Here is a 13,743-nt window from a genome sequence, read left to right as displayed (position 1 = left end):
GCAACACTCCTGAACATCCATGTTTGTTTACATCGGTCATGTGTCTCCTAGAACAGTGCGTGTTTCCATGTGAGTTTGTGATCGGATCGGACTTGAAAGTCGGAATCATTCTTAGTTGTTTGGTGTTTGATGCCCAGTTTTTGTCTGAAACCATTAACGTAAATAGTCAGTAGTATTTGAATTCTGGATATAATTTAAAGTGCTATAGTGTAATTCAGCCTAAAAAACTTCTCGTCATCCAAGGGGATGTAGAAATTTGTTGACTGATAAAAAACAAACTACATCTCAGAGATTAATGGAATTTTGGAGCTGATTTGTGAATGTTCGTAAAATGGAGAAAAAAAAGAGACGGAAACCATTAACTATAAATCATATGACTTGGCTCATACGAAAACATATGTTTTTGTATGAGTCAATATTATTGATCAGTATTATCTAACTTCCCAACAGTAATCACCTTACCCAATTTAGGCATTTCTTTCTGTACAATGTCTGTCCCTAATTGGTTCTGCTTGATTAGTAAATAATATATCCCTCTCTTCTCATAGGACCCCTCATCATATCCTCAGCCCGCCACTCAGGATCTGGCCAATTACTGGGAGCTCCTCCAGCTCGCCATTGAAGATGTTCGAGTGAAGTTTCAGGACCTCCAGCAGCTGAAGGATTCAGGCTGGAGGTTGCCCCCTGAGAAGAAGGTGAGAGAGGAGATCTGCTTTGCTCCGGTCCCTCCACAGCACCATTTCAGTACTAAACCAGCAGTGGGCAGGAGAACTGCTCATGTGTTGGGGCCCAGCAGCTCTCTGCCATCAACCAAACACAAGAGCAAAAAAAGGAACTAAACTCTAGATAATTAAAGACCTGCATATTCTGGAATAAAAATCAACAGCTGGTTTACTGCCTAGAGAGCTGTTCATTGCTTTTAAATATTAAAGCCTAACAAATATGTAACCTTTTTAGTGACGTAATTACTAATTTTTCTGTTTTCTTTTCTTTTTTTTTCCTGTCTGCTGCTTTCATAATGTCATGTCTCACCCTGAATACACTAATCCAATATCATTATTATTTTGCAACTTCATGGTGCCGTACCTGCTCTGTATCTGTCCTGGTCTCCATCCTCTCTTTGACATATCCTTTGCTTTTACGTGTGCGTGTCCGGTGTCCTTCCCCACGTTTTCCGTCCATCCCCGCATTGGTCATCCTTGCTGTCATGCCACTCTCCTGCTATTCCACTCAGGAGGAAAAAAATGTTCCACCTCCATTACCAAAGAAGCTGGCTGGTGGTGTGACGGGCAGCCTGCGGGCCGACAGCACGACTGAGGCCGGGGTGGGCGGTGGTGGAGGTATGCTGGTGGTCTCACGTGGGCGTAGCGTGCCCGAACGGGAGAAATCGTTGGACACAGGCGACCGCCAGAAGCTGGAGTCACGACGCAGACTTCTCCAGACCAAACGCTCCGCGTCTTTCCGCCAGAATTCTGCCACAGAGAGCGCAGATAGCATCGAGATCTACATTACCGAGGCTCAGACGAGACTCTGATTCATCAAACCCCCCTAAACAACCACTAAAACTCTTCTCTGTGACAAAGTGGTGGCAATTTCTCACTTTATTGTGCCAATGTGGTTTAAGAAATTGAGGAAAGATTGTGTAATATTAGTATGCTGCTGGAATTAGTATTTTTCTCGTCTGTGGATGTGAGCTTAAACATACATGTTTTGTTATTATTCTCAGAAAAAAAGGGCTCAACCAGCACAACCAAGTATTACATAATCGAGACTTTTAAATCCACAAACAAAACAAAACTAACATCTAAGGACAGCTTAACTATACCACATCAACAAATAAACATACGGGTGCAATATAATTTATTAAGAGGATCTTTAAACTATCTAATTGCATTAAATAATAGTCTTTGGATAGGTTCAGAAGTAGCAAAAATCCACAGTGTGGAGGACACAAGGTAAGCATAACCCCTTTCACTGTGACACGAGCGCACTCCTGTGACCAGTGGGGAGCATTGCAGTCTGCAAGCTCAGGCTGTTTTGAGGTAAATGTGGGCCTGATGCTGAATGTCAGTGCAGTAAAGTGGTAAAACTCATGAAACCAACCTCTAAAGTATAAGTAAATGCCTTTCTGATAGTTTTAGAAATGTATCAGGGTTCTTTCTCCTCTTTAGTGCAATATCATGTTACAGTTGCATTCAGGCTTTTGAGAAGACAGGCAAACACAGGAGAATAAACACAAAAAAAAAACATTTAACCTCTGAAGGCAACAGCCAAGCTTCCTGAAACAGGACTGTGTTCATCATAAGACATTATTTTTTACAGCAATGTGTTGGTCCACAGGGGTGCAGAAGACAATCCTCAATTTCACACTTGACCTGCACACTGAACATATATAATTAAGAGAGGAAGGGAAGCATCTTGTTCATTTCTCGCCTCTTTTACTCTAATGTGAAATCACTGTAGCTCACATTTTGCTTTCTTTTCATTCTCATTTTTATTTGTTTGTTTATTTATTTTATACTCTGATTTGTTCTCTGCTCTAGATAGAGAAAGGAAGAAGTTTTCTCACTTTAATTTTTGACACTGGTCTTTTCACTTTCTTTTTTTACAACATTGTTTTAATTTTGTATAATTGTTATTATCTTATTTTTTTAATGTTTTCCCTCTATATTCTTCTATAATCTTATTTTCAAGGTTTATCCGATGGTCACAGTATGGTTGAATATTTAAGGGTGTTTTTGGAGGTGATAGACTGAAATATTTTTTGAGTGCATACAAAATATTTGTAATTTTTAAGATTTATGCATTTTAATTATATGACACATTTCCATCAACCTGAATTGATTATGCTTTATCAAAATTAATTAAGCATGATGTGAATTATTTAATTAAACTTAAATGCTTCACTTTTATGCTTAATTATAATAATGTAGATTATTTAATGATTCGGTTTGATTGAAATTTGAAATGCATAAATCTTAAAAACTGTCTTAAAATTTATTTATTTATTTATTTATTTATTTTTGTCGTTTGTGTGCGTTCATGATAGAAATGACACCTTCATGAATATACAATGTGATAGGAAGGATGGAGTATGTGTTTTTGTCATTCAACTTCCCATATACTGTAGATTAAATGAGATGCTGACTTTGCAGCACTAGAAACAAGATCCTCTTTGCAAACAAATGTTACTTAAAATGGAAGATGTTTGAACATGGAATAAGATGGAAAATATTTTATTGGGAGATGTATATTTTTAGATTAGAATATAATCATATGTTGTCAAATGTGGTGTTTAAATATGTTATAAATGAGTTTTAGAAATTACAAGGGAGGGAAGCAATAGCTCTGTGGACTTACTATAGTTTAACTTAACAGAGTGAACCTAAAAAAAAAAAGAGTAAAGTGTTTAACTTTGGGAAACATTCACAGCTATAAATGTGTGTGCTTTTACTTTCATTTCTTGTGTCAACTTTGAAATGGACTGGCTAATGACTTTTGACAACAGAAGAACAGACTGTCGATGGGCACTTGCTCTGTTGTTCACAGACAAATATATAATCTGTTTTCTATGTCTTGACACATGCCTAACAGCACTATATGTGGCTTTCTTTTTTAAAACAATCTATTCAGTATTATATTCAATACGGAATATATAGCTCACACAAAATATGTATTGTTCTAAAAATTTTATTTGTTACACCCCATCCAGCTAATAATCACCCCACACTGGATGTTTCTATGTAACTTGCATGCTTGTATTAATCCATGAAAAAGAAAACAAACTCTTCTATCAAACTGTAGATCTGTATTCCCTGTCTAGAAAAAAAAGACAGGAGTATTTACTGTATCTATCAATTTATTTAGAAAAACTACATCCACATTTCTCTATCTACACTCATTTGATTTTCTAACAATCAAAATGCTCTAACATTTGTTTCAGCTGTATGCAGTATTCATAGCCTATCAACTGTTTTATTTTTTATTTAATTTTTATAATTTATGATTTATTTATTAAAGCTTTAATACAGTTGTAATGTTTTCAGACACAGCAAGTCTAAGACAGAAAAGCACAAAAGACTATTTCCTCTTCCACTGTGAGGGATTCCTGCCTTCTCAAAACATGGAAAGACAGACTATGTACGACACAGCGTTGGACTTTCCAGTGAGAGAAATAGGATTGTATCTTATCAGGGCCATATGTTCTAATTCTAACCAACATGTTTCCCAATGTAAATGGATGGTTGATGGAACCCTCAAGCCAATACATAACTAAAATGGTGTCTCTCTACATAATGCATAGCATCTCGCGTCAAACCATGACTTGGATGGTTTGTGGATTGTTACAAAGTCTCTTAATAGGTCAGGATGGATGGCTCAACCTCTTTGCCAAATGTTGCTGAATGTGTTGTGTAGCCCCTGTATTTGCCATAAACGGATTTATCTAGAGTAAATGACGAATACATCGTAGTAGCACAGAGGAGCTTGTAGCAGTGTGTAACAGTGACATAGACTTTACATTTGATTCTATACTACTGCATTACTGATCACTGGAAATGATGTGGGTCATAGACTTACAAACAATTACTGTGTAATTACAAATACCTTTTCACATTCTGTTTTATTATGTACAGTAAATATATCTGTTGCAATTGAAGTTGTTCCTATTATTAATATTCAATGGATTGTTATGAATACTGGTATTAATAATTTCAGATATAATGAGAAAAATATTTATTGCAATTATGACTGAGAATAACTGTTCTGTATCCTCAAGGGTGGTAGTGTGTAAAGAGCCACCATTTTTAGATTTTATTATTTTGTTTGTAATTGCTGCTAATGTAGAAACTATTCACTGGAGGATTAAAAAAAAGAACAGTTCGCTCGATCTCTTAGCAGTTGCATGCGAAATATCACATGCCAGGACAGAAAACATGAAATGAACAGAAATCCGCAATTGAGCATACTTCCCCCTCTTATTGGGAAAAAAAAGAGAATATCTGGCAGTTTGTGATGTAGCATTTAATTGATTTTTTTATGTTCATTGCTCATTTAGAACATTTACCCATGTTATATATACTATTTATTGTTACTGTTCTCACAACAAAAGGTTGTATTTTCTTTGTTTTATTTATAATTAATATATTTGTTTGATACAGTGCAAAAGTAATATGTTGATTTTGTACCTATGCGTTTTACATTGTTACTTTTAACATGCTGGGCAAATTACAAAAGCTTACAGATAGAGCTTGTTCCATATATAATTTACTGATCTAAAATAAACCTGGAACGCTCACTGATTTGTTAAAAGTGTGTGAGCCATATTAATGGCACATCTGAAATGTTCATGAATCATGTTTAATCTTAATTTGGTAACACTTTAAAATAAGGTTCCATTATTTAATGCATTAGGTACCATAAACAATTAACATTTTTTACATTTAGATTATTTTATTTTTTTTTTTGTATTTATGGTTTATAAAAAAATATTGTTCATTGTTAGCTCATAGTGCATTAACTAATGTTCACAAATAAAACTTTAGATTTTAAAAACATATTACTTTGTTGAAATTAACATTAATAAATGCTTATGAATTGTTCATTGTTAACTAATGGAACGTTATTGTAAAGTGTTAAACTTAATTTTAGTCTTTGTTTAAATGCCACTGATATGTACTTTTCAATTTGTACTAGCATTAAATCAGAGATGGCACACTGTGATGTGGTAAACCTAAACACAGAATGTAATATTGTCAACGGTTGTAAGCGTTTTCTAGAAATGATAATAAAGCTATTTTAGCAATGTGAAATAACTGCTGTAAACTAGTGTTTTTATTTTCCTCAAAGAAATTTCAATAAACACTCAGGCAATAGAAAAAAAAGTAGCAGACTTCTAGGACAAAATTGGAAATAAAAACTTTAATTGTTCAGCGATAAAACATACAAACAACAGAAGAAAAAAAAAAACATTAGGGAAATTTCTATTTCCCTCCACGGACAGGACCGTATTAGCATGGTTTGGGATACAAAGACAGAAATGGGCCAGTTATTGCCTTTTGGTCCTTGATTTAGCTTGTTAGCCACTTACTGAAATAGACTTGTAAGAGGTGCAGTACTGGGGAGACACCAATTTAGATGCAATGGGGAATTTAGGGTAAAATGTGTGGATATCAGAAACAGCTTTGATAAAAACATTAAATAAAAAATAAAAAAAGCCAAATTATTCATGGGTCTCCATGCTTTCCTCTTCTCCCTCTCCTCCTTCCTCCAAAGCTTCATCTTCCTCTTCCTTGCGCTCTGGGGGCTTCTCATAGGCTTTTTCAGATGGGGTAACAATTACTCCATCCCATGTAGACATCTCGGTGGTGAGGTCTGCAGAAGGCATCAATAACATTAGTCTCATAGATAATTACATATACAATACAAAGGCGAATGGCAGAAAACCGGTTTAATCTGATAATATTATTTTTTTTTAAATACTTACAACTAGCATCTCCTTCAAGGCCCAAGACCTTGCGGTGTCCTCCATGAGAGAGCACCCTCACCAGTGTTTGGGCTGTGAAGCACACCATGTCCTGAAGACAAAAGATAAATAAGATTGTGTTTTAAAGATCCAATGATTAAAATTTAAATCTATACCTTACCTGCTGCTCCAAGGTCATGACAGTGTGCACGCGGAAGTTTCCACTCTCACATGGATCAGTGATTCCAACAGAGCCTGGCAGGAAAAGACCTGCGGCGAGCATCTGAAGACAGCGCCTGCAATACACACATCATTTTAAAAAGGAATGTTCCAGGTTCAATACAAGATGCAATACAGACGCATTTCTGGCATATTGTTAAGAACCACAAAAATCTATTTTGAATAGTTCCTCCTTTTCTCTATAAAAAAAATCTAATCTAGGTTACAGTGATGCTCTTACAATGGAAGTGAATGGGGCCAATACAAGTGAAAGTCACCAATTTTTGGAGGGTTAAACAGAAATGTGAAGCTTATAATTTTATAAAAGCACTTGCAATATTTCTTGTTAAAACTTGTATTATTTGAGCTGTAAAGTTGTTTATACTGTCATTTTTACAGTCGATTTAGTGTTGACATTACATCATCATGGTAATGAAGTTGTGAAATTGGCTATAACGTTACACAAGTGATTTTAATCACACTTAAATCATGTTTACTCTCATATCCTCAATGTCTTGTGGTTATGCTTTTGAAAAAGGGAGTATTTTGCTTTCGTAGTTTCATCATGATACAATCTTTAATCAATTCTCTTGGCCTGTGATCCGATATTTGAAGATATTATGTGCCTATTTTACAAAATGACATTTTGTTTTTCCTCAAATGAAACAAATATAATTTGATTATTTTATTCAGCTCTCTATATACACACTGGGACATCCACAACAAAAAGTACTTCAGATGTTGTCACGAAGGCTCACATTTTAAGGAACGCCAGGTTGATGTGCTCACACGGATCCTTGTCAATGCAGCCCACATTTCGGGGGAAGCCCGGTTGATGTGTGCGCATGCTACATGGATAGCGGAGCACAATTTGGCATCAAAGACCCTGCGCAAATTCGTGTCCGACATGAAGTGGATTTAATGCTCATTAAGTGAAATGATTGTAATAAGGTTGCTTCATCGGAAGTATTCATCGGAAATGCGTACAATGGCTGACATAAATATTAAAATAAAGGTACATCACAAAAAAAGTCTAGCGATATTTACGCATTGTATTGAAAAACATTGGATTGATCCAAATCGATGGATCGTTACACTCCTAGATTTTTTACGTAAAAAATAATTGGATGGCATTCATTTCCATTGCAAGTGCCTCACTGGAACATCGATTTTTGCCTCTTTTTTTATTTTTTAAAGAAGAGGAGGAACGAGTCTAAACCAATATCTGTGGTAATCAACATTATGCCACAAATACTTTAGATTGAGCTCAACTTGTATTGAACCTGGAAAATTCCTTTATCTCATGTTCCAATTGGTTCAAATCAGAAAGCACAGACTTGCCTGTAAGCAACATTGAGTGCTAATGGCTGCCTGGATGGGTTGTTCATAACAGCAGAATGTCCCTTAGAATACAGAAACATTTTAACAGTCAATCCACTAGTGCACAGTAGAAAAGTTTACAAGCATAACTTTAGAATTTTTTTTATACTGGTGCTCACCAACAGATCAAGAATCCAGGGCGTGAGAGGCTCAAATCCAGGGAATCGGACTCGTAGGTCTTTTAGCAAGCGGATCAGAACTTTCACGCTGATTAAAACAAACCAAAATGTCACAAATAACACACTTTTATTAATTAATTAAAAGCCATTAAAATGTGCAGACGTGAATCTTACGTCGACTGAGAGGCGTTCTCCTCAAACCAGCGAGCATGGCGAATGGCAGCCAGAGCACTTTGCAAAACCTTGATGTCCACTGTAAAAGATAGATAAGTAAAATACCTCAATAAAGAACACAAAAAGAACAAGAGTTTGAGGACAGGACATACAGTGAAGCTCTGGATCCAGTTTGCGCAAATTGGGTGGAACTGTGGTGATAAGAATTTTCACCGTGGCATCGGCAGAGCTGATCTCAAATCCGGTCTCATTGGTCAGCATGGAGAGCACTGAAAAGAGGGGAACACAATTAACTGTGAATGCCATAAAAGTGTAATCCAAAAAATAGTACTGTACTGAGTTTCATAAATTGAGCTTCATTTGTTTTTTTGCAGGTGCTTCACTTAGAACCCTCTCTGACTGGCACGTCAGATTAAAATCCATACTCACCCTCAGAAGGGTCCTGGGTACGCAGGGTCTCCACTACTTTGTTTCCCAAAGCAGCAACAGCTTCCACTACACACAACAAAAAGGTTATCAATTAGCCCAGCACACTTGGTCTTAAAGGGGCCCATTCAGCAGCACAGATATCAATAAAACATCAAAACCTTAAAAGCACTACAACAAAACTTAGTGCAACTTACAGGTGGGTAAGATCTTCAAGATAACCACGAGGTCGGCTACATTGTGTCCTGTCATCATAGTGCCTTTTTTATAGGAGCCCACCTGCCGAACTTCCTCAATTTGCTGTAATAGGGAGAAAGTAAATATTATGTACTGCAAAAATAAAGAATATTTATATTATTGTTATGCCATTTGGACTACCGGTACAAGTTTGGTGTGATTTAACACACATTGCTCACCACTTCAAAGTTTCCAGGAGCAACGATAAGGTTGTCTATGACGTTGTTAATCTTAGTGACCAGAGACAAAATTGAAGCCTGCGACAAAGGAATTAAAAAAAGGAGTGTGAATTGTTAGGCAAATACGCAAGTTTCTTTGAAACATAATTACTTATAATTGAAATATGGCCCTGTTTGCAATACTGCATACAGAGCAACAACCTTTAACCAATCTATGACACAGCCTACATGGATAGGACTCACAGGAATGTCTATTGATTCACTAACTTAACAGTAAATCTGTACCTGTTCAGTAGGGGAAGGAGTGAGGTCTTGGTTCCTTTTCAGCAGGCACTCACTGAAAGCGGTCTCATCAGGGGCTGGTTTCACTCGAGGGAAGGCCATCTCACACTAACACATAAATACTAATTTACACGCAAGTTGCTTTATAGGTGTATCGTTTCATTTAGTTCAAATTAATCAAATGTAGACATGCACTTACAACATAGAAGTCAAATGGTATGTGAGGGACAAAGGGCCGGTACCTGAAAGTACATGGTCAACATTAATTCAAAACATGAGTGAGTAGACATTAGATGTACAAATATAGACAGTAAACAACTCACCCTTGGATGAGACCTCCCCGAGAGCCAAATCGGCCGCCCCGACCCCTGCCGCGATCTCCTCTGGATGGATCAAAAACAACGATGTTTAATAATTCTTTTACAGCAAACATTCAAAACGGTTGTAAGTACAAATCAGGTTAATTAAACTAATCATATACAAGCATTTGATCCTTGATATTTTTTTGTTGTTGTTCAAAACAAAATGCATGCCGAGAAATTAGAAATTAAACTGCTAACTGAAGATGAACAATAAACCATTAATTCACTCGCGCATTAACAGACTAACTATTCAGCTATATGGCATTTAAAAAAAGAACAAAATATAATAAATGTATTCTCAATGCACCAATGCAAGTTGGTTTCTATACATTTTCAAATAACATGCATTTTATTTTAAAACCCATCAATAGTACGGCGGCTAGCATAGCAGCATGCTAACAAGCATGAATCAGGCAAGCTAGCTTAACAAAAAAATCTTACAGTTTCAAATAACTTCAAATGTTAAATTATTATACATTTCTATTAATTGCAGATGGATAAAAAACGAATTGGCTCGTTTATACCTCATTGCGTAAGACGTTTTGGCAGTTTAAAGTGAACACACGCTGGTGAGAAGTGACTGCAGCGCACCGCCTCTGGTATCCGTCTCTTAACGGAAGATGCTTTTCATAATAAAAGTGTCTCATAAAACTCTTTACAATAAAAGTCCCAATCGAACAAACAACTGAGCTAAAAAATATTTAATTTGGTCTAAATATTTCCAAAATACATTAAGAAAAAATACATGGTTTTGAATATACAGTGGGGGCTAAAAGTATTTTACAAATGCTCCTAATTGCATTTCTCCAAGTATTAATATATGCACTGATCAGCCACAACATTAAAACCACGTGCCTTTTATTGTGTAGGTCGTCCTCGTGCCACCAAAACAGCGCCAACTCGCATCTCAGAATTAGGGATGAGCAATACCACCACTTATTATCTTTTCGATCCAATACCAAGTACTTTTAGGCCCATATCTCCGATATCGATACCAATACCGATACCTCTAATACATTTCATTTTTATGAATTATTTGGACAAAATTAGTAACTTAAATTATTACTTAATTTATATATATATATATATATATATATATATATATATATATATATATATATATATATATATATATATATATATATATATATTTATAGGCCTAAGCAGAAAATTATTAGGCTGCTTTGTTTACCTTTTAAAAATTAGTAAGAATACGTAACAAATAAAACCACAAAATTAACCATAGATATTGTTATGTGGTTACTATTACTAAAACCAAGTTACAATATGGATACTACAGTAATGCTGTAGCAACGCAATGGTTAATTGTATCAAAACCTGGTTTACTGCCAAAAATAAATAAATAAATAAACATGGTTACTACAGTTGTGGTTACTATTCATGGTTACTACAATATTACTACAGTAAATCAATGGGTAGTTTTTATAAGGGTATCATTTATTAATGAGGATTAAAGATCATTATCAATGTTTTAACACCTATGAATTTAAATACGTCTGTAAAAATGGTCACACAAGCTCATTAGAATACATGTCATGTCTAGGTTTGTCATTACTTGGTGTGAATAACTCCAGATGCTGTTTTTTTGTCATTACCTCAGGAGAGCACTGCTCCCTCTTTGAATGAGCACTATTACTGAAAGGATGAGTGCTGTCTGACTGCTCGTGTATTTTAGCATTTCTGAGCATCACGATGAGCGGAAGAAAATATCGTTCCGGTGCCATGCAACAATTTGCTCATATAATTTTTATTTTCCACTTCGAAGCTTATGAGATGTTCATGTTATCTAAATACAAGATCACTAGTTAAAAAAACAAAAAAAACTTTTAGATGCTATTCTTCTCACCACAATTGTACAGAGCGGTTATCTGAGTTACCATAGACTTGTCAGTTCAAACCAGTCATCCTTCAATCAGTAAAAATGGTGAACAGGGGATCAGTGGATTTTTATTGCTGGTGCTGAAGAAGTGCTAAATCATTGACAAGGGGAGCTGAGCTTTGGTCAGTAAATATGTGCAAAACCCGGCATGGCCAAGCGATTTGATTAACATCAGTTTGCACGTGGTGACAGCAGAAGTGAAATCTCTACGCTGCAGCATCAATATAACAGGCAACACACTTTCCAGGGTGCTTTCAGCTTATTACAGGACTATCTGAAGCACAGGTATAGCAAAAAGGTATACCCTTATTGGGGGTCTGGGGACATTCTCCCCTGGGTGAAATCTTTTGCAAAAACAGCACTAAAGCATTGAATTCTGGCGACTTTAGGGACAGCATTTTTACCTTTGCACAAATATCTTGTGTAGTAATTAATACAGCTACGGGCTACAAAGTGTTGATAAAACACGCAGCACATCCAACACTAGTTAAAGTTTCTCAAAATCAACTACATTTAAAAAAAAAAAAAAAAAAGACATAACTGCTGTGGCAGGACCATGGTAATGTGATGTATCAGATGGTAATATTGATGTACACCGTGGTGTTTACATAGTACTCCAATGTACATGTAAAATAACATGCAATGATACTTTTTGATACCCGTTTGGTTGGTAAAATGGCTTTACCTTGAATTGTTCAAAAGCTGCACATATAAGTGTTGAGCTTAATAGACTTTGTTCATTGCTGTCAAACAAAGGATGCACTTGCAGGTTTTGATTCAAAATAGCAGCATCACCGTATGAACGGGGAGAGCCTTAAACTGACACCTCTTAAAAAAACAGGCCAAATTTTTCGTAGTATACTCCACACATTGTTCACTCCAACAGGATTGTTGAAGATTAGCGGATAGCAATTCGTCAGCCGTTTTTTGCCGTTTCCTCTCAAAAGCAATTTATTATTCTTGTCTCGTCTCCTCGCCAGTGAACTGCCATAAGAATGTCAATGGGACTGCTGCGTTAAATGCTTTATTTTTGCTAACTTTGCAGGCTGACATGGGTAGAAAGGCTCTGGTTGTTATAAAGCAGGGTCCGGGATTGTGTGGTTATGGGGGCTGCTCCACCATTACTGAGAGAGAGTTATAGTGAGACATGTGTGCTTCATACAATTTGAAAAGTTAAGTTTACCACCTCATTTTCTCTGTGTATCATGACAGTAAATATTACACTTGATTGTTTTCTATTTTGTTTATTTAATTTCTGTTTTTACAGAGTGAGAATTGCTCCAAATGATACAGCGTGTGAGCTGTCTGAATTACTCAGACCATTGCTAAACCTTTTGACTTATTCTTTGAAGCAATCTACTCAAATTATTTTTTCTTTCGTAAATCGGACATTACTAGTTCTGATTCTAAACAGGCAAATGAAATACAGGACACACTGGGTTTTTGCTACAGGGGTGCAATGGACTTTCTTGGGGAGGCTGAAGCACATGCTAGACCCCCTACCCATTGTGCCACCTCTGTACAGAGCGGTTTTCCGAGTGTTACCGTACACTGACCTCTCTCATCAACAAGGCATTTCCATCCCCCAAACTGCCGCTCACTGGATGTTTTGTTTTTGGCACCATTCTGAGTAAATTCTAGACTGTTGCATGTGAAAATTCCTGGGAGATCAGCAGTTACAGAAATTCTCAAACCAGCCCATCTGGCACTAACAATCATCCATGCGATTATCTAATCAGCCAATCATGTGGCAGCAGTGCAGTGCATAAAATAAGGCAGAACAGGTCAGGAGCTTTAGTTAAAGTTCACATCAACCATCAGAATGGGGAAAAATGTGACCTCAATGATTTGGACCATGGCATGATTGTTGGTGCCAGACGGGCTGGTCGGAGTATTTCTGTAACCGCTGATCTCCTGGTATTTTCATGCACAGCAGACTCTAGAATTTACTCATAATGGTGCCAAAAACAAACCAAAATAACATGGCCATGGCAGAATTCAG

General features: G+C 36.4%; 2 protein-coding genes across 2 annotated transcripts in view; one reads left to right on the top strand and one right to left on the bottom strand.

The window, feature by feature from the left end:
• Positions 1-1,534, top strand: part of LOC127620394 (disks large-associated protein 3-like) — a 139,691-nt gene extending 138,157 nt beyond the window's left edge. Inside the window, exons 10-11 of the mRNA XM_052093619.1 lie at positions 549-695; positions 1,235-1,534. Coding sequence (XP_051949579.1) covers positions 549-695; positions 1,235-1,534 — 447 coding nt within the window. The remainder of the gene's footprint in view (positions 1-548; positions 696-1,234) is intronic.
• A 4,363-nt stretch (positions 1,535-5,897) lies between these two features.
• On the bottom strand, positions 5,898-10,449 carry LOC127620395 (interleukin enhancer-binding factor 2 homolog). Its single transcript, XM_052093620.1, has 14 exons — positions 10,366-10,449; positions 9,803-9,862; positions 9,679-9,721; positions 9,483-9,587; positions 9,198-9,275; positions 8,979-9,081; positions 8,785-8,850; positions 8,508-8,624; positions 8,356-8,434; positions 8,182-8,269; positions 8,024-8,085; positions 6,645-6,759; positions 6,485-6,575; positions 5,898-6,372 (listed from the first exon to the last, which is right to left on the bottom strand). Exons 1-14 carry the CDS (start codon positions 10,368-10,370, stop codon positions 6,221-6,223), a joined length of 1,164 nt encoding a protein of 387 aa, XP_051949580.1. The 5' UTR covers positions 10,371-10,449; the 3' UTR covers positions 5,898-6,220.
• Positions 10,450-13,743: the final 3,294 nt, after the last annotated feature.

The sequence above is a fragment of the Xyrauchen texanus genome, chromosome 26 (assembly GCF_025860055.1).
Source record: "Xyrauchen texanus isolate HMW12.3.18 chromosome 26, RBS_HiC_50CHRs, whole genome shotgun sequence".
NCBI lineage: Eukaryota > Metazoa > Chordata > Actinopteri > Cypriniformes > Catostomidae > Xyrauchen > Xyrauchen texanus.
Note: the sequence above shows the minus strand (reverse complement) of the source record. Positions and strands in the feature narration are given on the sequence as shown.